This window comes from Marmota flaviventris, chromosome 13 (genome assembly GCF_047511675.1).
Source record: "Marmota flaviventris isolate mMarFla1 chromosome 13, mMarFla1.hap1, whole genome shotgun sequence".
NCBI classification, from domain to species: Eukaryota; Metazoa; Chordata; class Mammalia; order Rodentia; family Sciuridae; genus Marmota; species Marmota flaviventris.
Window position 1 is genome coordinate 23,286,656 of NC_092510.1, and position 26,967 is coordinate 23,313,622.

A 26,967-nucleotide genomic window follows, 5' to 3' on the forward strand; every position below is an offset into this window, starting at 1 on the left:
GATTCTTAAATTTAGTGTCAATGTTGTTCCAGAGTTCTTGTACATTATGGTTAGGGTTACTTATTTTCTTTAATACTCTCTAAATGTTCAAGGCCACTCACTTTGTCTTCCATCTCTGAGATTCTGTCTTCAGCATTGTCTACTCTATTAAAGAGACTTTTAACTGAATATTGTACTTGATTTATTCTGTCATTCATTTCCAAGATTTCTAATTGGTTCATTTTTTCTTTAATATTTATTTAATTGTAGATGAACACACAGTATCTTTATTTATTTTTATGTGGTACTGAGGATCAAACCCAGTGCTTTACACATGCAAGGCAAGTGCTTTACCACTGAGCTACAGCCCCAGCCCTGTCTAATTGGTTCTTTTTAAAATCTCTTTCTCCTTACTGAATTTCTCATTCATATTGACTTCCTTAAATCATTCAGTCATTTTTCTGTGTTCTCTTGGAATTCATTATTTTTATAATCATTCTTTTTGACATCTTAATCTGATATTTCATCCATTTCAATATCTTTGGGGTAAGTTGCCAGTTAACTATCCCTTGTTTTTTCACATTTCTTGTATTCCTGTGTCGGAGTTTATGCATTTGTTGGGATGTATATATCTTTCATGCTTATGATTGGACCACAGCTTTCCCTTGCCAAATTGTCCTAGAGTAATCTAGATTGAGACCCCCCCCCCTCACAGGTGTGGTATTCTCAGGCTTTGTGGTAATTCTGTGTCATTGTTGTTGTTATTTGTTGTAGAAGTGGATGTCCATAGTGAGACTGAAAACCCACCCATAGAGATTTCTATTTGGAGCTTTGGGTTTTAGTCTCTTCTCTTCTTCGTAAAAAAGTATAGCTGTAGTTTGAGTTTGGTTAATTTATGTGTGGAGCAAAGTGTGCTTTCTTTTGGCTGAGTTTAATTTAGTATCAAAATCTCTTCCCTGTGAACTTTCAGTGTCCCTGTGTATTACCTGAACCTCACAGAAAAAAAGGGAAATAAGTAATAGCACACAGAGAAGCAAACAATATACAGCATTAAAATAAATGCCTTGTGAGGAGCTGAGGTTGTGGCTTAGCGGGAAAGGGGCTGAGGTTGTGGCTCAGCAGTAGAGCACTTGCCTTGCATGTGAAGCACTAGGTTCGATCCTCAGCATCACATAAATAAATAAATAGATAAATAAATAGATAGATAAAGGTGTTGTGTACAACTAAAGAAAAATTTTAAAAAAAGAAACTGAAATCTGCAAAAATAAATAAATACCTGGTGCCTACTATGATATCTACAACACTACCACAGAAACAAGAATGATGGGTTCAACAATTGTCAACAGCCAAAACAGTAAATAACCATGAACTATATCTAGAATTAACATAAACAGCAGGTGTCAACTCTGTCATCCATAGTAGTAAGAATCACAACAACATAAATGTTGGGGGCAGGAGTTATACAAACCATATAGTTCTAAAAGATGTTAAAAATACAGTTCATTAAGAGAAAAGAAAATATGATAGAATAAAGAGAGTTTAGAATGTTCAAATTGTGAACAGAAAATGCAGATAAGATGTATCCAGTGATGGTTATAAGGAAGGAGGAGAAGAACAAGTAGAGAGAGAACAAGAAAATTTCGTGTTAGCAAGAGAAGAATGGAGAGGAAAAAGAAACAAGAGAAACAAAAACAAAACAAAAAATATATAGATAGATAGATCAAAAGCCCTAACCCTCAAAAAAGAAAAACCACTACATCTTAAAAATGCTAAATATGAGAAATGAGAAATACATGTGTGTGTGTGAATGTATATATATATATATATGTGTGTGTATATATTACATACATATATGTAATATACACACACACACACATATATATAGATATCTACAAGCCAATCAACACAGCAAGAACAAAAAATGGAAAAGATTCATACTGAAAATTAAGATTTTCTCCATTGAGATGAATAAAACAGTTAAAGAAAATGAATGGATGGTCACTACCTATGCTCAACTATCCTTGTTTCTGTTTCTTCTTGGGCTGTGTACTGACAGAGAGAGAGAGAGTAGCAGGCAGAGCAAGGGCTGGGGTTGTTAACCTCTTCTCCTTTTTGTGTTGCTCACCAATCTGCTAGTTGGAGTGGCCTAAATCTGACTTTCAACATTCCCTTCTCACCTATATAAGGTAGGATGGAATGAAAAGTACTCTTTGAAATTTTGTCTGGACAGCCCAGATGGATGCACTCCCAGGACAGGGCTACTGAAGAGTTCTGTGTGCGGAGTTCCAATGACTGGAGCCTAGGTCTTATGGGTTTTTACAGGCTTCATTAGGTGGTATCTGCTCTGAAGGGATTAGATCTACACACCTCTAGGTTCTGGCAGTTGCCAATCTTGATTGGGAGTCTGGATCCCAGGAGCGTCCCAAGAATTCTACTTGCAGAGCATGGGAACCAATCCTCCACATGCTCTGCTACTCATAATCACAACGCTCCCACATTTAGTCACTGAGTGTGTTCACACCACTCTGTTCAGCTTTCTGGCCCTCTTCAGCTGGTTGTATGAGCTGTCAGACCCCAAAGAAAAACAAGTTGGCTCCCTTTTATCTTTTCTGACTTGAATCTCCCTGACTACAGTCTTCTTTGTGCCTTTTTCAAACATATTGTGCTAGGAACACCATAGGCCACATGTTATGTGCTTGCCAGGGCAGTATAGCAATGTTTGCTATGAGTTCCAACAGCAGCAAGATGAAGTGTAACCTCCTCAAGATGGCTCTCCATTTTCCAGTTGAGAAATACAAAACACTTTTTAAACACAGTTCACTGTGCAGCGTCTGCATCAGTTAAGTTCTATTTGCTTTTCTGATGTACAGGTTTTTCTGTGCCAAATCTGTCAGTTGTGTTTCTCTCTGTTTGTATTATCCCTCCCCTCTGAGGTAAACCAGCACTGCTGCTGCTGCTGCTGCACTGCTGCAATGGGTTTGGCTCTAACATACCCTTTCTTATTCTTTGTCCAATGCACCCAAATTTCTGAGTTTCTAAGAAACTCTGACTGCCTGATCCTGAATTTCAGTGAATTCCCCCTGTCACCCACCTCACTGAGAAACTATTCCCATTGCCATGGAGCAATTGGAAATGGAACATCCCTCTATCTGCCATTCTAATGTTTGTTTTTAAAATGGGTAAATGGGGGCAGGGGATATTGCTCTATAGTAGTGCTTGCCTGTCACAAGGAAGGCTGTGGGTTCCTGCAATCCCCAGGACAACCTAATTAATTAATTAAGGTATAAGGGGCTTCAAACAAAGTCTTTAGAAACTGGGTAAAGTTAGGCAATGTATTCCTAGAATATCCAGAAACAAATGTGGCTATTCTTTTATTTTGTAATTGGCATAAAAATAACAATAACACCCCCACCACACTGAGTAATTATGATATATGGAATAGTGAAAAGATGAATGACAGAAATGTTATAGTCACAAGAGGAAGGAAATGGGTAGTCTTTAGTGTTGGGTACCTATACTACTTGTGAAGCAGTAGAGCATTATGTGAAAGTAGTATAAACTTGTTGTAAATGTACATTACAAACTCTTGCATGACCACTAATTTTTTAAAAGAAATAAACTAAGAGATAGCTGAGTCAGATAAAATGTTTGTTTAAAAAAATTGTCAGGCCATAAGAACAGGATCAAAAGAACTACAAGACAAAAAACAAAATGGCAATAGTAAGTCCTTACATATCAATAATTATTTTAAATATAAATAGATTAAATTTGTCCATAGTGAGATGTAGAGTAGCTGAATTAATTTTAAAAATTAAGATCCATCTGATGCTATATAAAAGAAGCTCATTTAGCCTTAAGGACACACATAAGCTGAAAATGGAGAGCTTGAAAGATATTCCATGCAGTGGAAACCAATAGGGAGATATGGTGGCTAAACTTATGTCAAACAAAATGGACTTTATGTTTATCTGGTAGAGATATTTGTGAAACCATGTTTTCTGCAGCATTATTCACAAGAGTTAAGATATGGAAATAACATAAACAGCCCTAAGAGATGAATATTGTGATCTGTGTGTGCACGCACACATGCGCACATACATTAGGCATGCTTTAAAAAGGAAGATTTTGTTGTTTTAAATGACACAGATGAAACTGGAGGATATTATGCTAAAACAAGTGAAACAAGTCAAACACAGAAAGAAAAATACTGTGTGATCTCATATGTAAAATCTGGAGGAAAAAATGTGTACATTGAAACAAAGAGTAAAATGAATGTTGGTAGAATGATAAGAGGTAGGTCAAAGGATACAAAGCTGGATTTACATAAAATGAATAAGTCTAGAGATCTAATGTACATCATGGGTAATATAGTTAATAATATTGGATTTTTGTTGAGAACTTGCTAAGAAAGTATATTTTAGGTGCTCTTACCACACATACCCACACACAAAGGTAACTGTATGAGATGATGGCTGTTAATTAGCTTGACTATAGAAACCATTTCACTAGGTATATAAAAACCTCATGCTATAATTGTAAATATACATGAAACTGAAAATGAAATAGAATGTCAAAATTAAAAAAAAATATATATTTTTTTTAAAAAGTCTTGTTTAAAATCAATTCAAAAAATGGGAAGAAAAATAAAGACTAGATACAATGAATAATAAACTGTTGAAGATATAATGGCTATAATCCAAATATATAACTACATTTTAAAAATCACTTTTAAAGTGATTTAAATAAATTCACTAATTAAAAGACAGACTATGAGAATGGATCGAATAAAATAAAAAAGATTGCTAGCTGGATATGATGACATACACCTTCAGTCCAAACTACTCAAGAGATGGAGGCAGGAAGATCACTTGAGTCCAGGAGTTGGAGGTCAGCCTGAGCAACATAGTAAGATCCCATTTCAAAAAAGTTCTAAAAAATTTTTTAAATGTCACCTACAAGATACATTAAATATAATTATACAAATAAACTAAAAATAAAGGGATGTATAAAATGTATTATTCTAACACTAATCTAACAGAAAACAGACGTAGTTCTATTAGTTTCAGACAAATCAGCCTTCAAAATAAGAAAAATTATCAGGGATAAAAAGGGAATTCCATAATAACAAAGGGAAGGGTCAATTCTCCCAGAAGACACAATAATCTTTAAGATGTATATATTTTAAAAGAGTATCAAAATATATAAGGCAAAAACTGCAATGAGAAACAGCTGAATTCACTAGTAATGTTGAAGACTTCAACACCTCCCTTTCATTAATTGACATATTTAGCAGGTAGGAAAATCTTCAAGAATATCTTTGACTTGAGCAACACCATCATTTAACTTGATCCAACTAACATTGAAATAATTCACCCAGCAATGGAATGAATACACATTTCTCTCAAAGTTCCCATGGAATATTTACCAAGATAGATCATATTCTGATCCATAAAACACACCTTAACAACTATAAAATAGAAATTCCCCATAACTGAAAAAAAAAATAGAAACAATACAATGTCTGCTCTCAGACCTCAATGGAATAAAAACAGAAATCAAAAACAGAAAAAGAGCTGTGAAATCCCAAAATATTTGGAGACTAAACAACATACTTTTAGCACATGGATCAAAAAAGAATTATCAAGTGAGGGAAAAAAAAGAAGTGGGTCACATTAGATTGGGTAGAGAGAAGTGATGGGAGGGGAGGGGAGGGGAAAGGGGGAAAGGAAGGATAGTAGAATGAAATAGACATTATTATTGCTGTGGGTATATACGTGACTGCATGACCAATGTAATTCTGCAACCTGTACACTCAGAAAAATGAGAAATTATATCCCATCTGATTCAAATGTATGATATGTCAAGATCATTGTACTGTCATGTGTAACTAATTAAAACAAATAAAAAATGTTAAAAAAAGAATTATCAAGATAAATATTTTAAATTAAATAAAATAAAAATACAGCATTAGGGGCTGAGGCTGTGGCTCAGTGGTAGAGCGTTCGCCTAGCACATGCAAGGCTCTGGGTTCCATCCTCAGTACCACATAAAAATAAAAACAAAAATAAAGGTATTGTGTTCAATTACAATTTTAAAAAAATAATACAGCATTAAAAATATGTGGCATGCAGAAAATGAAGTGCTTAAAGGGAAACTTATAGCATTAAATGTACATTTTAAAAAGAAAAAAAGACGGTGGAATGAGATGGACATCATTACCCCCAAGTACATGTATGAAGACACAAATGGTGTGACTCTACTTTGTGTACAACCAGAGATATGAAAAATTGTGCTCTATATGTGAAATATGAATTTGTAATGCATTCTGCTGTCATATATAACACATTAGAATAAACTTTTTAAAAGTTAAAAAAAACATCTAAAATCTCTGTGCAGTTGTGCTTTGCTTACCTTATTAATATCTGTTTCCAAAACATGGAGAAACATAGATTCCTCCACAGGTAGCACAAGGACAGAAGGATGAGAGCCAGCCAACACAAGAATAGGAATTTTCAGAAAGTAAACTAGCCCCTAGGCTTGATCTCCAGCACCATAAAGATAAAAGAAAGGAAAATTGTGGTGAGCCGTTCCTATAGACTGTGGCTGCCATTAGAAGATGGCGCCGGCTTCCACTGTGGCCTGTTATAAACAACTCCTTTTTTGGAGAGTTGGCACGTAATCCCTTATCACCCTATGAGAAAGCTCTACGTGGCAGCTTTGCATTGGGGCTTGAGATGCTTTATTAAGGCTGGGAGGGGCATCCAAGAAGGAGAATAAGAAATATCAAGGGCCTGAATAAACTGCTGAAAGAAGATTCCTGAGTTGCGTCTTCCTTGCGGGCAAGGGGTCGCGACAAGTGGTGCCGAAACCCGGGAACCAGAACTTTCAGCAGTCAGGGGTGGTGCACCGGTTAGTCCCAGGTAAGTGGGATCCGCGACCAAAGCGGGGTTAGTCCCAGGTAAGTGGGACCCGCGACCAAAGCGGGGCAGCTCCTCTGTAAAGAAAGAGAGAGCATTACATTTTATTGCAGCTGCACTGTGTACTTTTGCTTCTACTTTCGCTTTTGTTTTTTGTGCTTCCTTTGTTGTTGTGTCATGGGTGCCGCATCTTCAAGTCCGCTTCTCCTGGCCCTAGATGGCCTGTTGCGTTCCAAGGGCCTGGAAGTGAAACATAGTACTTTACAGAGATTTTTACAGAAGATAGATATCGCTGCACCGTGGTTTGCATTTTCGGGCAGCCTTACTGTACCTAGTTGGGATAAATTAGGCAAAGATCTGGACTTTGCTTCTGAGCAGGGCATATTAGAGGGTGGGGTGATACCCCTTTGGAAAATGGTCCGTAGTTGCCTTACAGATGGTAAATGCCAAGAAGCTGTGAGTGAGGGTCAGGCCGTTCTTGAACAACTACATGAGGAAAAATCTGAAGGATCACATAGTGAAGTGGCAGAGAGTATCAAAAGTAACAGTAGTGAGAAGGCAAAAGAGCCTGAAGATAAAAATAGGAGAAGGCTCTATCCAGACTTGACCGAATTCAAAACATCTGAGGACACAAGCGGCTCAGAGTGTTCTGAGGACCTTGATATATTGTTGCAACAACTACATAAGATAAAAATGAAAAAGAAGAAAAAGGAGACACAAGGCACGCATGCCTACTGTAAGAAGGGGGAGGGATCTAATATTGGTCAACAGAATTCTGAGGAGGAGGAGGTTGAAAATTTAGAAGAAGATATGACGCCTGTTGCCCCACCCCCGTATGTGGGGGGGAGCCAAAGTTCCTGGAGATCTTTACATGCGCAAGTTTGGAGGACAGTTAATACAGATATGGGACTTGCATACCCTGTATTTCAGGACAATAACAGGGGAAGATATCATGAGCCTTTAGACTTTAAGATAGTTAAAACCTTGGCAGAATCCGTCCGCACTTATGGCATAGATGCCGCTTTCACTCTCACTCAAGTGGAGGGACTTACTAGATTTTGTATGACTCCCTCAGATTGGGCTAGTCTAGTCCGCGCTTGTGTTTCCCCAGGGAAATATTAGGAGTCCAAAGTTGGCTGTTTAATGTTTCTGGCACTACCCAAGACTCGGAGCGAGGTAGGAGGCTTAAAATTTTTGCAAATAATTCACAATTATCTAATGCTACATTACCCTCCGCAGCAGTCTGTCTCCAATCTCCGTTCCTGTTTCTTTTGGCTAATGTTACATTACAGGGGATGCTTAATTGTTCTAATGTTACTTGCTACTTGTCTGAGTGTTGGAATGGCTCCTGGACTACGGCAGTGATTATGAAAATTCCAACCTTTGTCCCGATCCCGGTTACTGCAGATCCAGAATCCTTTCCTATTGTTGAATTGATTAGAACCCGTAGAGATTTTGGAATTACGGCAGCTATAGTGACAGCTATGGCAGTGTCTGCTGCTGCAGCGGTTACGGCCGGAGTGGCCATGGCCAGTCAAGTACAAACTGCTGCCACCATTAATCAAGTTGTTCAACAAACTTCCACCATACTTGAATCCCAAAATACAATTAATCAACATATTTTGTCAGGGATTTTAGCTGCCAACCAAAGAATAGATTTACTCCAAGCTCAGGTAGAAGAATTGGCTGACTTGGTGCTTTTGGGTTGTGTTGACCAACGTGCACATTTATGCATAACCTCTGTCAGATTTAATGATTCCAGGAATGCCTCCCGCATCATTGGCGAATATTTGGCCGGAAATTGGTCCATGGCAGCGGAAGACTTGATCCAGTCTCAACTAACTCAGATTGCTGTTTTGAATAGTACCCGTGTCGATCCCGTGACTTTGGGTCAATTCACCGATTGGATATCTTCTGCTTTTTCCTTCTTCAAAGAGTGGGTGGGGGTAGGCATTTTTGGTGCAATGTGTTGCTTCGGTGTTGTACTTTGTTTGTGGCTTCTCTGTCGCCTTAAAGCTCGCCATGCGCAAGAGAAGGCTATGATTGTACAGGCTTTTGCGGCCTTAGAAAATGGCATTTCTCCACAAATCTGGCTTGCACATCTTAAACAGTGATTTTCTGGGCATGGCCATTGCACCCCAAGTTAATTTCACATTGCACTGGGATTGGCGTGCCCTCTTTCCTATGCTCTCCCAGTGCTGAATAGCCCTTGCACTCTGCAGGTCTTGTTACCATTGCACGCAGATGGGTTTCAGGACTGGTCTTTCTTCTCGGCTACAGACTCTTTACCTTCCTCTGGGGCTTAGGGATTGTGTTGCCAACTTAAATTTTGTCATCATTACCAGGCTACCTGTATTACCCTACTTCTCATCGTCGTCACGATGCAGGATGCGAGGCAAAGCACTGCACTTGAGTGATCCCTCAACGGACCTCAAGGAAAGCATGTCCTATTGCATGCGGGTTTGACGTCCACGCCCCGCCCTACGAAAAAAGGCGTCGGCTGATATGGGATCAGGTCTGGGGAAGGCGCCTCCTTAGGACTGAACCATACATTGCAGCCGCTTCTGCACAGTGGGATAGGACCTCTACTTTCGCCTGCATTGTTTTATAAAACAGAAGGGGGAACTGTGGTGAGCCGTTCCTATAGACTGTGGCTGCCATTAGAAGATGGCGCCGGCTTCCACTGTGGCCTGTTATAAACAACTCCTTTTTTGGAGAGTTGGCACGTAATCCCTTATCACCCTATGAGAAAGCTCTACGTGGCAGCTTTGCATTGGGGCTTGAGATGCTTTATTAAGGCTGGGAGGGGCATCCAAGAAGGAGAAGAAGAAATATCAAGGGCCTGAATAAACTGCTGAAAGAAGATTCCTGAGTTGCGTCTTCCTTGCGGGCAAGGGGTCGCGACAGAAAATAAAAGGACAAGCTAGAGCTTAGCAAGTCTCCCTGGACAAAGAAGTAGTCCACCACCAGAAACTGGACACCGAGAGTATGTGCCCTTTCTAGACCCCAGGTCCAGGCCTACATCCCAGAACTTCAACACAACACTAGAGGCTTTGGGGAGAGGTGGCCAAAACCTATGGGAGAAGAGCCCATATTCCTCGACCACCCCATCACTAAGCACAATTGATCTGTCTACCCTCAGGTGCCCTTTGGATCCCTCTGCCCATACTTTCCAACCACATCTTTCACTATACCATATATTTACCTCAACAACATTTTATATTTATTGCACCTGCTACCTAGATATTACAAGAGACCCTTTTTCTGCTTGATGATCTCTCTCTGAAAAACATATAACCTTTGAAAACCTCACATGCCCACAAAATCTACTGTGTCTTCAACTATAGCTTCCTCCAAAACACAATGCTTTTTTTTTCCTTTTTTGAAATGTATGAAGCTAAACATATACTCAGCAGCATATATATTCTAAGAGATCCATGTTTACCAAAAAAAAAAAAAAAAGTGTTTTAGTCCACAGTCATCCGAACTAAGAAATAGAAAGCAAGATAGGAGGAAGACACAGGTATGGCACACCCATAGCAACAACTTAAACACTGTTTAGTAATTCTTTCTGCCCAAATCCCTAGTAAGCTATTCTGCTTTTAAAAGCTCTCACTACAGCTCCTTCTGTCCACACAATGTCCACCCTGCTACTCCTTCACTGTTGTACCAAATCCCCTCTGTCCTTTCCTCAACATTTTAAAATCTGCCTCAATTTCACAGAACAATTGTGCTGGACAACAACCTGCACACCAAACCCATCCTGATTTGGGAAGTAGGCTTCTTTTTATCATTATATTACCTCTTGTGAGCATAACTGAAATTATACTTAGCAAAGTCTTTGTTTTGAAGCACACCTATAGTTACTTCCTCCATAAAAGGCTTTATGATAAGTTTTTCCATCCATTTTCTTCTAACAGGCCGATTGGTTCTTTTATATTTTTTTTGTTTTGGGGTTCGGTTTTTTATTTTGTTTTGTGCTGGGGATCAAATCCAGGACCTCAAACATGCTAGGCAAGTGCTCTATCACTGAGCAATGCCCCCAGACCTCTTCTATATTTTTAAAACAAGATGTCGCTTATGCTGATGTTGTTTATATGTTTGTGTTATTTTCCTGTGTTAGATGTTTAACATTTATAACCCCCAAAGCTCTGTTCTTTAGATTATAAACAGCTGAAAATAAGCCATGTGTCACTTCCTTCCATTTCTTGCCTGTTTTCCCACTGAGTCTGATATATCTGCCTTGGTCCCATGACACCCTCTCCTTTCCTTTCCTGTTTGATGAGGGCTTTCCAGTAATGACAGCCCCTTTCTCTGCTTGTCTTCTGTATCCACAGCTTCTCCATTGTCTGCTTCAAGACTGCCTCCTCTTATCTACCCTCCCTTGACCACAGGAGATCTGTGCTCTTCAGGAAAATGCCTCCACAGAGCCTTTGGGATTGTTGTTTGTCTATACAAATCTAGTGCTGCAGCCCTGAAGTCCCAGGACTGAGAAATGTAAAAACATCCTTTAATATCTGAGCAAGATAACCTTCACCAAATATTTCCAGATGTGAAGGGGTTAATAAAAAATGGCACGTAGAATGTATTCTTCAGAAATGGTGTATAAAAATAAAGGCTAAGAAACTTTTCCTGATTAAAGGAGACTAAAGACACACAGCAACTAAATGCAATGGCATACACATGATTTTGTAATATAGATTTAAAATAAAAATAAAGCTAGATACTACTGGATAAACTGACACAAACAAATGAAATATGGATGAGATATCAGCTTAAAATTTTATGCCAGTTAAATTTACCAAAGGGGATAATTCTTAATGTGATGATTTTTTTTTTATATATATACACACATATACTTGCATTTACTTCCACTCACATCAAGGAACATTGAAAGAACACAGAGGAAACTACTGTTTACCTGTAGGGCAGGGTTTGGGGAAGGGACAAAATAGGGGCAGTATTGTTGCAAATCGTCTTGGGCACACCTTTTTATATATTATTGAGCCAAGTGAATGCATAACTCTTTAAAAATTAATATAGTTAAAATTATATTATTTATTTTGGGGGTATCCATTTTGTGGTGGCCAAAAGCTGAAATGGAAAACAGTAAACTACTATATCAATTTCTCTGAGGTTACTTGCTCATCTTTACTTTTTCCTGGGCTCAGAGATGGACCAAGTCCACCATACTTGAGTTTCTACTATACTTTAACTCTAGTGCCCATTATTGATTTAGCCTAGAATATTTTTCTCCCCCTAAAATCTCCTGTGCCACCTGTTAGAATTTTGAGTTCTCTGGCAAATTTCTAAGCATGGCTTTTTATCTTCTTGAAAATAGCATGTACATAGTTGTTGTACAGTCTGTGTCCAAATATCCCAGCATCTGGAGACCCTGTTGTGTGTTATTTCTTCTTTTCTTTACTGTCCTCCTTCTGGTGCCTGGTTACCTCTGATAATTTGGAAGACATAGGCAAGAAAGTATCTGTAGAAAGAAATCAAGGCCTAGGGTGATATTCTCTTCCTCCCAAAAGAATTCTAGTTTTTGATACTAGCAGTTTGGAGTCACCTTAAATAAGTTCTATGCTTGAGCATTTTGGGCCTTGGGACTTCCAGTTGCCATAAGCCTTTAAAGGATGCCAAAATTCAGTTTAGATTCTCAAACCCCCTACAGAATCAACAAATGCCCCCTTCCCCCAGAACAAAAGCAATCCCAAGTTCCAGGCTTGTGTCCACAGATTCCTTTCCCAAGTTTTGGCCTAGCAATTCCTTACTAGTCCTTTGAATTTTAAAATATTTTATCCAGCTTTTTTAGTTGTCTTCATCTGGAAGATTGATCTGAATTACTCAGTCCTTAATGAAAGTAGAAATCCTTCTGATCCAGACCTCAGTTTTTTAGTGGTTTACTTTTCTCTGGACATGAGCTTCTTAGAAAAAAAAAAAATTTTCCGATTTCTTTTTTCTTTAGCAGTAAAGTCTACATTGACTTGTACACACACACACACACACATTGCTTCCCTCACCTGCAGTCTGGGCTGGAAGAGAACCCTGCATCCTACACACCAAATATCCCAGGAGAGCTGAGGTCAGAGTGGCCCTCCTTACCAGACTCAGAAACAGCCTGTTGGTACAAATATTCAGGTGGGGCCTGGAGAAGGCAGGTGCACAGCCGTGGCTTTGATAATTTTCTCTTCAGTACAACACTAGCATGAGGAGCAGCCCTGGGTATAAAGGCCCCTGATAGGTCTCAGTTTGCAGAATAGGACGTGACAAGAAGATCAGAGCTGCAGCCAGCTCTAGAGAGAGAAATCGGAGCCAAACAGAAAACAGAAGCTAAATGATGCATTAAAAACCTGTAAGTCCCCACACGAAGATTTCCTCTTCGGCAGGCTTCACTTTTAAACAAAGCTTTTTCATTCCATTGGTTTGGGGTGAACTGTTCCCGGAGATTTTGCTAAATGGATCGGTATGGGGCGAATTGGGTCCGCAGGGAAGAATTTGTGGAGGCTGGTTTTCAGAGACTGCCTCTGTTGTAGGAAATCAAATGTAAATCTTCCCAGAGTCACTTACAGTACTTGTTTTTGGTGACTACTCTCAGTGGCCACTGGGGATTGCCTTCCAGGGTTCTGGGCTTCGGTTTCCTCATTTGTAGGTTGGGGATCACTACTCTGTGAGCGATTCAAGGCGCGCAGACCCAGGTGAGGCGCTGGCAACCCGAAGTCCGCCGGGTTAGAGAAGCCAGAAGGAGCGCGGAGACCAGAGAGAACCAACTGGCGGTGAGAGGACAGTCCAGCATCCTGGCTGCGGGCTATGCTGCCGCAACAGGCTTTGTGAGCCTAGAGGCGGCACAGGAAGTCTCTCCCTTTGAAGGCCGAACAAGGAGTGAGGCAGCTCTGGTGACAGTTGCTGGACGTTAGGGTGGTTGGGGCAAAGCTGTTGGTGAGCACACTCGGGAATGAACTGGGCGCGCGCCCCCACACCTGAATGGCTGAAGGTGTTTTAAAAAGCCTATTTGAAAAATAAACAATCTGGGAGTAATCTTGATTATATTTCCCCAGTTGAGGGGGTTCATTTTTGTTCTGCTTTTTTTTAAATTTTTTTTATTGTTGGTTGTTCAAAACATTACATAGTTCTTGATATATCATATTTCACACTTTGATTCAAGTGGGTTATGAACTCCCATTTTTACCCCGTATACAGATTGCAGAATCACATCAGTTACACATCCATTGATTTACATATTGCCATACGTGATGAAATATTAAGAAAAACGACCTATATGACCTATATTCTCAAATATTCTGGAATAAATGTGTATTTTTTGTGAATATATGTCATACATAAAATGAGAGATTGCTAATGGATCAAAATATTAACAATAGGTAAATCTGTATAGCAGGTACACTATTTTCCCATTTGTGCAACTTTTCTGCAAGTTTAATTACTTTCATAGAGATATTTTTCAAATGGACTACCAACTATGTTGTTCTCATATTTAACCTTTGAGATTTTAAATTCCCTCAACTGTTCCCACGGCACCCGACCCTCAGTAATGCTCAGTACCCGCTTTAAAATACTTGTCTCAGGTTCTACCATGGACCTAGGATTTTTTCTCACATGTAAAGCAACTAATATTTTAGTAGAGTTTTACAAAATACTAGGGAAGAGAACAAAACATATATATTTTTTAATGATACACAACGTAAAACCAAAGAGCCAAAATTTTAAGAAACTATGTTTACAGCATATAACTCCTATTTTCTTTCCAATTTGGTACCACCTGGTCACGTCTTCTGGGATTTTGTGTTAATTGGTTTTCAGATGTTTTTTCTGCTTACTAAGTTACTTACCTCTTCTTCACAGGATTCTCATTTTCAAAAAATGCATTGACTCCCTTTGTAACATCCTCTCCTTATTATACTCAAGCAATTTTTCTTTTTAAATACTTTACTTTTTAAAGAATTTTTTAAAGATATATTCTGTTATATTATGGATCTGTAATGTCGCCCTAAGCCAGCAATAATCAGAGGTAGAACTTTTGGGAAGTGTTTAGGTCATAAGGGCTCTGGCCTCATCAGTCGATTAATCCATTGATGGGTTCATAATTGAATACACCATTGGGAGGTGTTGGAAATTGTAGAAGGTGGGGCATAGTGGGAGGAAGGAAAGCACTGGAGGCATGCGCTGGCAGGGTATATCTTGTCCCTGACCCCTTCCCTCATCTCTCTACTTTCTGGCCACTATGAGGCAAGCAGCTCTGCTGTGCCACATGCTCTGCATCATGATGTTCTGCCTTACCAAAGGCCCATAGAAATGGGGCCAAGTGACCATGGACTGAAACAGCTAAAACCATAGCCAAAGTAAGTCTTTTCTCCTTTATGCTTATTTTCTCAGGTTTTTTGTCATAGTAATGGAAAGCTAATCAACACATTCACATACATAAAATTCAAGTGTATAATCAATGATTGTAATGTATTTACAGAGTTGTGCATCTATCACAAGTGAATTTTAAAATATTTTTGTGATTTCCAAAATAAACTCTGTACACTTTAGTTAACATTCTTCTTACCCTTCATTCTCCCAGCCCTAAACAACTACTGCTCTATGTTCTATCTTTGTATATTTTCCCTTTTCTAGATATTTCATAAGACTGATATCATATGTGATGATTTGTAATTGATTTCTTTCATTTAACAAAGATTTCAAGGTTCATTAATTTTTTAGCCTACTTCATTATTTTATTCCTTTTATGGATAAATTAGATTCTACTGTATGCACATACACCAATTGTCCATTCATTGGTTGGTTATGTTGGTTGTTTTCACATTTTGAATATTATGAATAGTACTGCTATGAGCATTAGTGTACAAGTTTCTGTATGGATTTGTTTTCATTTCTCTTATGTATATACCTAAGAGTGGAATTCCTGGGTCATATGGCAATTCTGTTTTTAACATTTTGAGGAAATGGAAAACGGACACACAATTTTATAGTCCCATAGGAGTGTATGAGTCTTCCAATATCTCCATATTCTCTTAAACACTTATTATCTGATTTTTTATTCTAGCCATCCTAGTGTGTGAAGTAATATCTTGGTGGTTTTAAATTATAGTTCCCAAAGATTAATGAGTTCAACTACTTTTTTCATAAAATCCTTTATTTCTAATGGCATTTAGGGAAGGATGGTCCCCCAACTGTTTGACTGTATAATACAGTTAACTAGAAACATAATTCATTTTAATCATGTGAAAGGAAAATTTTATTTTCTTCTAAATACTTGTAAGCAATTTATATGTTTACAATCTCAGGTTTTTATCTACACTGTCATGGTTTAGATATTAGTTGTCCCCAAAAAGTTCCTACGTTAATGAAGGAATATTTAGAAGTGAAATGATTAGATTATGATAGCTGTAACCTAATTGGAACATTTTAGTTTGAATGGACTGAGTGTTAACTATAGGCAGGAGATGCATGACTGAAGGAAGTAGGTACTGGAGATGTGCCCCACAAGGATTTGCCTTTGCTGCAGCAGCCCACCCTCCTTCCCTACTCCCCTGCTTTCCCCCTCCCTCCCTACTTCCTTCCTTCCTGGCTGCCATGAATGGGTGAATGGATCAATGGATCAGTGCTCCTCCACCTCCTCCACCATACCCTTCTGCCATGATGTTCTGCTTCACCTTATACCCAGAGTCATGAACTTAGCGGACCATGTACTAAACCTCTTGAACTATGGCCAAAATAAGTTTTTTATCCTCTACATTTTTTCTGTTAGGTATTTGCATCACAAATATTCAAATTTGACTGACATACACATGTACAGTTTACTACTTCTATTCTTTTTTTCATTTGTATTTTCTATGTAATTACAAGAAGACAATATTGTGCACTGAATTTTGTAAGGTTACTTCTTGAATGAAGTTGGGGAAGGAATTGAATGACTCCTCAGTGTTAAAAGGCAGAGCAGAACAGATTGTCAAATTATGCTCACTGTTTTTAATCGCCAATGCTATATACCTGTGTTCTGCATGTGTTTCTTGTATGATAAATATCATGGGAATATGATTGACACAGCCTACATAGCATATCACCTGAGAGATGGACTTTTAATCTTAATATAAAAGATGGGGGACACCGCACATGTCAAATGATAATTATGAAAGTTGAGTATAGGGTGCATGGGGAGTTTTATTGTTTAATCCATCCCTATGTTTAAACATTTTTGTAATAATCTTTTTAAAAGAGAAAATGTTGACTTCCTCATAAGGAGAGGGAAAGACCAAAAAGAATGGTTGACAAGGTTGGGACAATCTGTCAAAACTAGATTTGAGCTCTCAGTAAAGACATTCTGGGAGTGTAATTCCTTTGAGGTTGGGACCTTGGAAGGAAAACATTCTATATAACAGGAAAAAAGGAGGAAAAGAGGAATTGATAGTGAAGTGTTTTTCATGCCAAGATCCCATATGAATGGCTTCAGTTCCTTTGTGATTTATGAGTCCAATACATCTGCTAAGTGGAGATGGCCTCATTTTGAAGAAAGTGCAGAAGGTTTGAAAAAAATGTGAGTAGTATAGAAGAGTGGATAAGGAATCAGTGACCTAAGCTCCATAAGGCTTGTTAACTGAAACTAAGCATAGAATAATAACTTGGGGGAATGAATGAGTGAATTATCTCTATTTAGTGCTAGTGTGTATCATGAATTTAGGGTGGTTCTAGTAGATTTATAAGATTTAAATCCAACAGCAATCAGTCACTTATAGGAAGACATTCCTGGAAAAGGTAGAGAGAAAGGGTTTGGCCAGAGAGTAAGGATTAAATGGGGTTGAATTAGGCCCATTTGGAGCAGTGCTAAATGTAGGTTGCCTGAGAGATCTTGAGGCCTACCTTGAAGAGGGAAGAAATAAATTAGTAGATAAATGAGTAAGTGCAAAAAATAAAGACTGGGAGTTGGAAAGCTGACAAATTGAGGGCCTATAATGGAAGGATAGGGGGTGAGGTCAGAGGGAAGAAAGTCAGGCTATATTACTCCAGTGGCAGAGGTGTTCCTGGACATGGCTGTAAGTGAACTGGAATAGAAGGACCCTAATATGGGTTAAAAGGAACTAAGAGGTAAATTATTGGCAGGTCTCTCCAGATGGATGTTGGGGACTGATTCCTTACCCCTGCAAGCCCCTTGCCCATGGAACCCTGCCACTTTTTGTTCTTCCCAGAGCCTCTGCAGAGTCTACTGTCTGAAACACTAAGCTTTAGATACTGCAAATCAATGGCATAACTCTGGAGTAAAAGAAGTATGGTAGAATGCAGGGGCTTTGGTACATATATCTTTTTCATTTCTATTTTTACATCCAGTATTCATAAATGTCTCTGGGAAAAAAAAAACAATTCAAGAGTACTCTGAGACAATGAAAACCATTATTTTGTATAATTAAAATGCACTAATTAAAAAAAAAGCCTCTAGGAAACTCAACCCATTTTTGAGTCCCAATCTGTGCAAGTGCAGTTGCCTTCCCAACAGACCCCTATTTTAACAATAAATGTGTGCTGAATCTTGGTTAAAAGGAGCATTTTGTGCAGGTCTGTGATAAACCCTCAAATATCTGTGACTCTGGTGCATGGTCCAGGACTCAACTCTGGACTGTGAGCTGCAGGTGATGGAGGGAGATCGACCATGTCTCTAAGAAGCCCATGAAAGTCAAAAATGACGTCTGCATCCTGGAAAGTGAACTGTACACACTAAGGGCAAGAATCTTGCATGTTGACACTAAGGTTACCCCCTTAGCCCCAACCGAAAAGAGGTATGCCATGTTTGACAACAGCCACACAACCTCATGTACACTTCTGCCAGTATGACATCAGTAACCACTGTAGCACCTGATGAGCCTCAGGGAAGTGCTGGCAGGATCACACTGGGAAAGAGTAGTTGTTCACAATGTGGAGGTGATGAAGCATAATCCTTTCTTCCACCAGAAAGGTCATTTTTCCCCTCATTTTTTTGTTTTGTTTTGGTGTTACTTTCTCTCTTTTTAAAATTTTTTTAGTTGATGGTGCTGAGAATTAAATCCAGTGCTTCACACATGTGAGGCAAGCACTCTGCCACTGAACCACAACCCCAGCCTCCTCTTTCTTTAAAGCATCTTTATTCTCAGCTTTATCTTACCTGAGAGTAAGGTAACTGCCTGGTTAAAATTCCTATCAACAACAGCTGGCTAACCTTTTGCTTTGCAAAAATACCAAGTCCAGGCAGCAAGGAAAAGTAACCAGCAAGGGGAAACTCTTAAGTGATTTTCCAGTAAGGAACCATTTAAGGAACCACAATGGCAAGTTCAAAGTATGGTTATTTATAAGATATGCCTTATAAAAACTTCTTAAGCAGCACCTACCCTGCTCCTAAACCCTACCCCAATCACCCAGAATCCACTGCAGCAGTACCCCCTAAACATTCTCAAGCAAGTTTCACCCTTCTGTATGAACTCCTGATAACTGATATGTTTGTAAAAAATGACTAATCCACTCTATTAACCATTCTCAAAATTGTTCCTGTCCTTCTCTCTCTCCCTGTCCTCATTGTAATTGGACACAACACCTTTATTTTTATGTGGTGCTGAGGATCAAACCCAGTGCCTAGAGGTGAGTGCTTTACCGCTGTGCCAAAACACCTAGCCCCTTGACTCTCTCTTTAGATATAGAAGACCTATCTTCCTCACTGCAGGGGAAAGCTGTGGGATGCCATATATAATGTCATTAAAGTTAAGCTAAGGGGTAGGAAGGAGTGCCACCTCTTCAGGTTTCAGCAGGAAGAGGAAAGGTGTTTTTTGAAAACATGATATCCCTTCCTTAATGAGAGGTCCAGGAGATTTGGTCACCTTTTTAGAAGTCCAGAGAGGCAATCAATAAAAGCTGAACTACTTTCTCCCCTTCCCTAAACACAAGGAGTAGGTTACCAAAAACCCAAACCCCCAACACAAGAAAATACACCATATTGTTAGAAAATTTATTGGGGAAAATCAGTATTCTCAAAAAGGGATAAATTATTTGGGGGGAAGAAAATTTTCTTTCTGAAAATTCTGGAGAAGCATTTTCTGTTTGAACAATAGGGACAACTCTCCCAACACAGTGCCTTTAGCAAAAGGAGCAGCAGCTGGAGCCACCTGACCAACTCTATATTTGCATGTAGTATTCAGATGGGGTAAGAGTTCCTTGTGCGGCATGGATGGGTGATGCTTCTGACATATTATCTTGTCCTGTACGGTACACTTTTCTGGGGCTGTCTGCCCCTGTCCATGACCCATTTATTAGTCCCTATACGATACCACTGACCAGCAAAGCCAATTTCTTGGCTGCAAGATTTGGCACTTGGCACCTTAGCACAGGGAGTATTGACATTGAAGTCATGTTTCTGGATGGGTTCTGCCTGAACCGGCAACCCAGTCTTGTGCTGAATTTTCCCAGGCCTCATGGGGGTGGAAAGAGGCTTTTGCGGGGCGGTGGCCTCTACTCCATGCTGACCTGCTAGTTTCTCCTCTAGGATCTTCCCACTGTCTGTCATGATTTTCTGAGCTTCAGTATTCCCAGTAAAGGCAGCTCTCTTCTTAGCTGGGTTTCTTCCTTGCACAGATGATGAAGAGCTGCCCTTTTTCAGAGAACCTTCTTGCCCTTTGCCTTTTACACCAAGATAAAGCCTTTGAAAAAAGCGTTTGAACTGGCTTTTAGAAGGCTGTCCCTTCAGTGATGGGGCTGAGGAGGACTTGCTCCCAAGTGCCTCCTTTAGTGGTCTGTCTTGAGGGTGGGGGAGCTTCCCTCTAGGTTGGCATGTCACCAACCCTGCATCCCCTCCACCAAACTTGCCTGTTTGGGGTACCAGAGGGCACACCTTTTTTGATGCTAATGGTACATTGTTATCCTGACACTTGCATAAGACATGTGTAGGGATCCAGGGTTCTTGCCCCTGCTCTATGTTGATCCCTCTGTTGTCAGAGTGGGCTTGTAGCACCTGGGGAGCTGCCATGTCCCCACTAGAGGCACTATGAAAATGAGTGAAGGAAGTCAAGGTCTTGGAAGTCAAGGTCTTGCAAGTCAAGGTTTTGGAAGCTAAGGTCTTGGAAGCCAGGGTCTTGGAAGTCAACTTATCTAAGGCCAGAGTCAACTCAGTAGAAAAGGCTGGAACCAGGCCCCGCTTCCTGCTCTCAATTTTCATCTTCAACTCATTAAGCAACGGATTTTTAAGATCTAATGATTCGGAATCTTTGAGAACTGATATTCCTTCTGGGGGCCTTTCAATTGTTAGGGTTGATTCAACTTTACTCATATTCATATCTGTCACTGAGGAGCTTTCTGACTCTGTGGTCGTCAGGCTGTTCGTAGACTGTGATCGAATAGCACAGAGCTCCTTTGCCTTGAATATCTCCCTGGACTTGTTAGACATGGGAAAATATTCTAAATTCTTAATCATGTTTCTCTGAATCTTTTCTATACTATTGCTGGGACTCACTCCCTTATTCCATGATTTGGGTCTGGCCCCAGCCTGCTTTGTGGGCAACTTTGGGCTGCATTTATTGGCTATTACAGTCTGTTTCTGACTGTCTTTATTTTTGTCACTGTGTGGGAAGGGCAACGAAGCCCATCTGTCACCCTCAATTGCCTTGACATTCTCTGTAAGCTCAGGGTTGGTGTGAGAGGGTGAATGTGTTAGGGCCCTCTTATTTTCCTTGCTCACAGGTGAAGTGGCAGAAAGAGGATGATCTAGAGTAGGGCCTGAAATTATTGTTCCCACCTTGTTTACTTGAAAAGTACTAATGCTTTCTTTAAGGGGCTTGGAGACCCCAATTTTGGAATCCTTGCCAGAAGTAAGACTGGATGAGGAGGAAATGTTGGAGCGAACTGAGGACCAGGATGGGGTTCCTTTCATTTTGAAGATGTCTATGGATTCCTGGACCTTTTGGGGAAGCCCACACATCATCCTCTTATGAAACAGTTTAATATGGTCTTCCAAGATCTTTTGTTTGTTGGAACCAAGCAAGGAAATATCCTGGGAGGTATTGAGGCCCTTGTCCTTACACACCAGTGGTACCAAATCTCTGTGTTTCGTTTGGCTAAGGGATTTCTCAGGACTAATCAATACTGGCTCCATAGAATGCAATGATCTATTCATGGTGCCAGGCATCTGACACACATTGATTTCCTCAAATTTCTTGCTCAAATGTATTTCTAGGGCTTCTGTCAGTTGTTTCTGAACTGAGCTCTCCTCTGAGATCTTTGATTTTTTTCCAAAAAGACTATTCAATTCGTTTTTTAGGTTTGTCTTAAAGTCAGAGTCCAGATCATTATCTGGAGCCCCCTCTGAGTCACTCAATGGATCATCTTTTGTGCCAATCTCTAGACTATTTACTTTCTTCATTCTCTCCCCTAGTGGAAGTAATTCTGAGTTCTTCTCATGGAAACTTCTGGGATGGCTCAATTGTAAATCTTTGCTACTTTGACCCTTAAACAAAGAGATCCATGAAAGTCCATAAGTGGACTTTGACTCAGATATCTCGGAAATTTCTGTTTCAGGACTCATCCTTGACAGAGACTCATGGACTCTGCGGGGCAGACCCCACCGGTGTTGAATAAGCCTTTTCTGAAGGTGGTGCTCTAGCTTCTCCCGAAGCTCTTTTTTGAGGGGAAAATCTCCCGGAATGATGGTTGTTGGAGCATAAGCCTTGGAGGACCGTCTATCAGATAAAACACTGGGAGCTGCAGGACAAAACTCTTCCTTGGATTTTTGAACCACAGAGGGTAAACCCCACAAACTTTCCTGTCCTTTCTGTAATACATTATATTCCAAGTCATGAATTTTGGATGGCATGAGAGAGTGTACCTCATCCTGGAATCTATGAATCCTCACTCCACCATCACTAACCTGAGATGAAATGGGTGGTGACAAGGTAGGGACTGAAAATTGAAGCTGGTCCTGGGGTGGGATAGGAGATTGGCACTGAAGCTGGTCCTGGGGTGGGACAGGAGATTGGCACAGTGCTTGGGTCAAGGGTTGAGATTGGATCTCAGGCAAGGACAGAGTTGGGGGAGGGGGTAGAACTAGAGATTCAGGGGCTTCAAAGGAACTAGGCATTGAATTGAAGCAGACATAGGTTGAACAGTCACCTGATTCAGGTACTATAGATTTCAAGGACTCACTATGCAAAGATGGGAGACCCCAGAAGAATTGGGTACATTTTTTAGGTAAGTTATCCTCAAAGGTCTTAGGATCTGAGGACTGGTGGTCTACCTGCAATCCCTCTGATTTGCCTTCACTGCTCTGTGAAGGAAGGGAGACAGGTGAGTCCTGTTGCTCAGCAACTGACTCTAACCTTTTCCCTGAAGAATTCAATTGGTCGTCTGGCTTAAGTTCTTTTGGAAAAGATTTTTTTTTTCCTTTTTCTTTTTGTTCTGCATCAGGAAATCACCCTTCTTTTTTATATGTCTCTCCAGAAGGGCCAAGACATCAGGGCATAGAAATGAGAGGTTTCCGTGCTCTACAAGGATGGCTGTAGTATCACTCTCAAAAGAGGCCTCAGGAGGATGGAGGTCGAGGAGGTTTTTGTCATCATCAGAGTGCTCCAATTTAGATGGAGACAAGTTTTCAGCATGAGACTGGTTTCCAGAGAACTCTGACACTAGAAGGCTTGCATTGTCAGTGCATGTGGTTGTTGGGACATTAGTAGACAACCCATCAGGGCTATCCACCAGAGACAAAGGGGCTTCTGGTTGGAGAACAGGTTTTGCTTCTTGACTGTCAGTTGGTGGGGGAAGGGTTGGAACAGGTGGGGGAGGAGTTGGAACAGATGGTTGAGGTGGGATATGATCCACTGGCAATTTTGAACTCAAGGGAGAAGGCTCTGGTGGCAGAGAGTCACCCAGTAATGAGGGTCCAGGTAGGTCCATTAAAGGGGTAATTTGGTCAGGTGAACGAATAGAGGAAGGAAATAGAGTTGGCTCAGTTAAAGGAGTTGAAACTGAAGCTCCCGGAGGGATTGCAGAGACAACATCGGACAGAAAAACTGATGACTCTCTCACAGACGTCACGGAAGACACACGGGACACAGAATTAAGAGCATCTTCCAAGAACGCCTTATAGATCAGTTGACTGACCTTAGCTGTTGTTCTATTACACACCCCACAGAGCGGGCATTTACATAACAGTTGCAGAAAGTGGAGGAAATCATTATTCTGGCTCATGGGACTGTAAGAGAAAGAAAGCCAAAGCTGTAACCAGAACCACTACAAGGGAAACAAGATCTGCAGTTCTATGGGTTGTGGGGAGCCCGCTACCTGCTCTACATTCCACACATCTATGACCTCACAATACCCTCCCCTCCCAAGTTCTTTATTCACGTACCCATGGCTATGGCTATCCCTCCTGTGATTAGGGCATGTTGTGAAGAATTCCTGTGGGACTGAATAAAGCATGCTAGGAAAGGAATCAGTAAAGGGAAATGACTAATCACCTTTTCAGAATAGAAAGCAGCTTCCTCCCCTCCTCTACTTCTCTCCGGCAAGTTCTCTGACCTGGAAAACCAGGACAGTTGGTTATATATAGTAAAGGTAAAAACACAGGTTATCATTCAGGAGTTTTTACAGGAAACAGGATATTAAAGTCAGAAAGCCCTAAAAATCTGCAGATAAGGTCATAAGTGTCAGGGATAATAGTAAGAAGGTTCACAGGTATATGTGGTTCCATTTAGAAAGTACTTTCACCTGTACCATCCTACATGCTGCTCAAAACCACAACCTGAAGCACAAGGATCAGTAGCTAACTCAGGATGAATCTAATCAGCCAAGAATTAAAGTAGTTTACACCATGTCACCAGACAGAAATTCTGACTCCAAGACAATCAGGGGTCTTTGGACATCTCACAGGGCCACCTACTTGGCAGTAAATGTCCAAGGCCCAGGTCCATCACTACTTCATTCACACCCAAGGAAGGGTGGGCAGGGCAGGGACTCTGAGGAATCTCTCAGGTCTCACTGCCTTCTCCTGAGCCTCTCCTCTGAGACCCTGCTTCCTGAGAGAGACTGCACCTAGAAACTGACATCCTCCAAGATCATGGAGCTGTAGGGAGATAGGAAAGTTCACCCTTATAGAGCTCAGGTTGAACAGGCAGAACCTTACCTTTAGATACTCCATTTCTCCTTCTCTTTGTTCCCTGACGCTGAAAACAAAAAGAAAAGAATGAGGGGCTGGGGTTCATTTCTTTTACTCCTTTTGTTAACAAGCTTAGACATTCATTAGGCAAGAATTGGACAACTCTTCATTTTTAATTAGTAGAAATTGTATTCCTTCCTTTTATTAATCTTGAAGGGCAATGAAATATTTTCAATTTTTTACTTCTTTGATAATTTCAAAGGACATTTTTTGTCTGTGAGATTCCTCATTTGATGGTCTTAAACCCTCTGCGGAAGGAGGGCATAGAATCTGAGGCCAACAGTTACTTCTGGGCTCCCCCGGGGAACCCTGTGTCCTGGGGCAGAGCTCAGGCTACAGGCTCTACTCCGAGGTCAGCACTGCTGTCCTGATCAGCCCAATATGCAGGCTGGGTGAAGCACATCTGACATGGGAATGAGACTCAGAATCTAGTCAGAAGAGACCCGTCTCCTTCAGAGAAGCCACACTCTCTATCCAAACCAATCTGGAACCCTCCATCACACCCCAAAAGATAGTCTGTGAGCTTCAGATGGAAACCTTAGTCCTTCCTGAACCTCTGACTTCTTTCCCTAAAGAGTGAAGTTCTATCTTGTCCTCAGACTTCCCAAGTCACATCTCCTTTGAGCCAACCAAACATTTAGTAATGTGAGAATGGAAATAACAAATCACATTTGACATTTCACAAAACATTTCACATTTGACAAAATCAAGAAACTCCCTTGGGAGTTCACTCTGCTTCCTTACCTTCTTCTGGATGGCTTTATTTTTCTCGAGTGTTGGTGAAAATCGTTTCAATACCTGAAAGGACAGGTATAGAAAAAGCAACACCAACCCACTCAAAATGGTACTTTTGGGATCAATATCCCAAAGAATTGAACCAAGATCAACCATGGTTCAGTATGGCTATTCAGCAAAGAGAGAACACTCTTCATCATCTGAATTGCTCGGTTGCCTAAGGCAAATGAGTTCTGAGGGTGCCTGGGCTTCTCTATATCTCCAGGCTTGCATCACACAGCATTGAAGAGTCACAAAGGGAAAGGATTCTGAGGGTGGGGAGAGAAGACTTGAGGAGGTTGTGCCCCTCCTCCACCTGCCCACCAGCCAGCAGATCCCTCTGCTCAGGTCTGTTGTTCCATTTCCCACTCAACTCTTTCCTCATATCATGCCTTCATTATCTCAGGGAGCATTCCTGTTTGTTTCATGTGTAACCAAGATGTTTTACATGAGTCCCTTTTTACTGTTTGGATCCCTTGACTTACACCCCACCAATTCCACTGCCTTGAAAATCTGACATACACTGCCTGGAATTTTTGCTTGTACCAAGACATTTACACTCTTGGGTCACCTACATCCTTAAATCTATCTTATCTACAGAAAGCTTTTGCTTTACTCTAACTCACATGTAAAACTTAATGTTCTTTCATACTTATGTAGTTTTATAAGTTTCAATAGCAAATTTTTGTTTCAATCAGCCTGTAGTGTCTTCAATCACAGTGGCTCACTCTCATTAAAACTAATAATTTGTTAGTCAACACTGTGAAACAAAAATAAACATTAAAAAAATGTAAATAAAATTGAAACTTCAAGTGATCTTGGAGATAAGTTTATAACGCTTGTTTTTTTCTGAAGTAGTGAAGATTAAACATAACAAAGACTATTGGATGTGCTCTATTTCCCGCCCCCTGACAAATTGATGCAGTGTTTTCAAATCTGATAATCAACCATCTTCTCATTTTTTTTTTCAATTCTTCATTCATTATTTTGATCTAACTTGCTTTTAGCTACCTAAAATTCAAATATTCCCTGCCTCCATATCAATTTCATAATGCTTATATGACTTTCTCAAACCAGGAAGAGGTTATGGTGTGCTAAGGAATTGAACCCTCAGTCCTT

The 26,967-nt window shown here is 40.2% G+C and overlaps 1 protein-coding gene across 1 annotated transcript; it reads right to left on the reverse strand.

The window, feature by feature from the left end:
- Positions 1–19,870: 19,870 nt before the first annotated feature.
- LOC114082433 (spermatogenesis-associated protein 31D1-like) lies at positions 19,871–26,024 on the reverse strand. The gene is given in 8 exon segments (XM_071600387.1): positions 19,871–20,143; positions 20,146–20,169; positions 20,172–23,328; positions 23,331–24,111; positions 24,377–24,437; positions 25,042–25,081; positions 25,819–25,958; positions 25,961–26,024. Coding segments are annotated over 8 exon segments (4,341 nt in total). The 5' UTR covers positions 26,007–26,024; the 3' UTR covers positions 19,871–20,051.
- Positions 26,025–26,967: the final 943 nt, after the last annotated feature.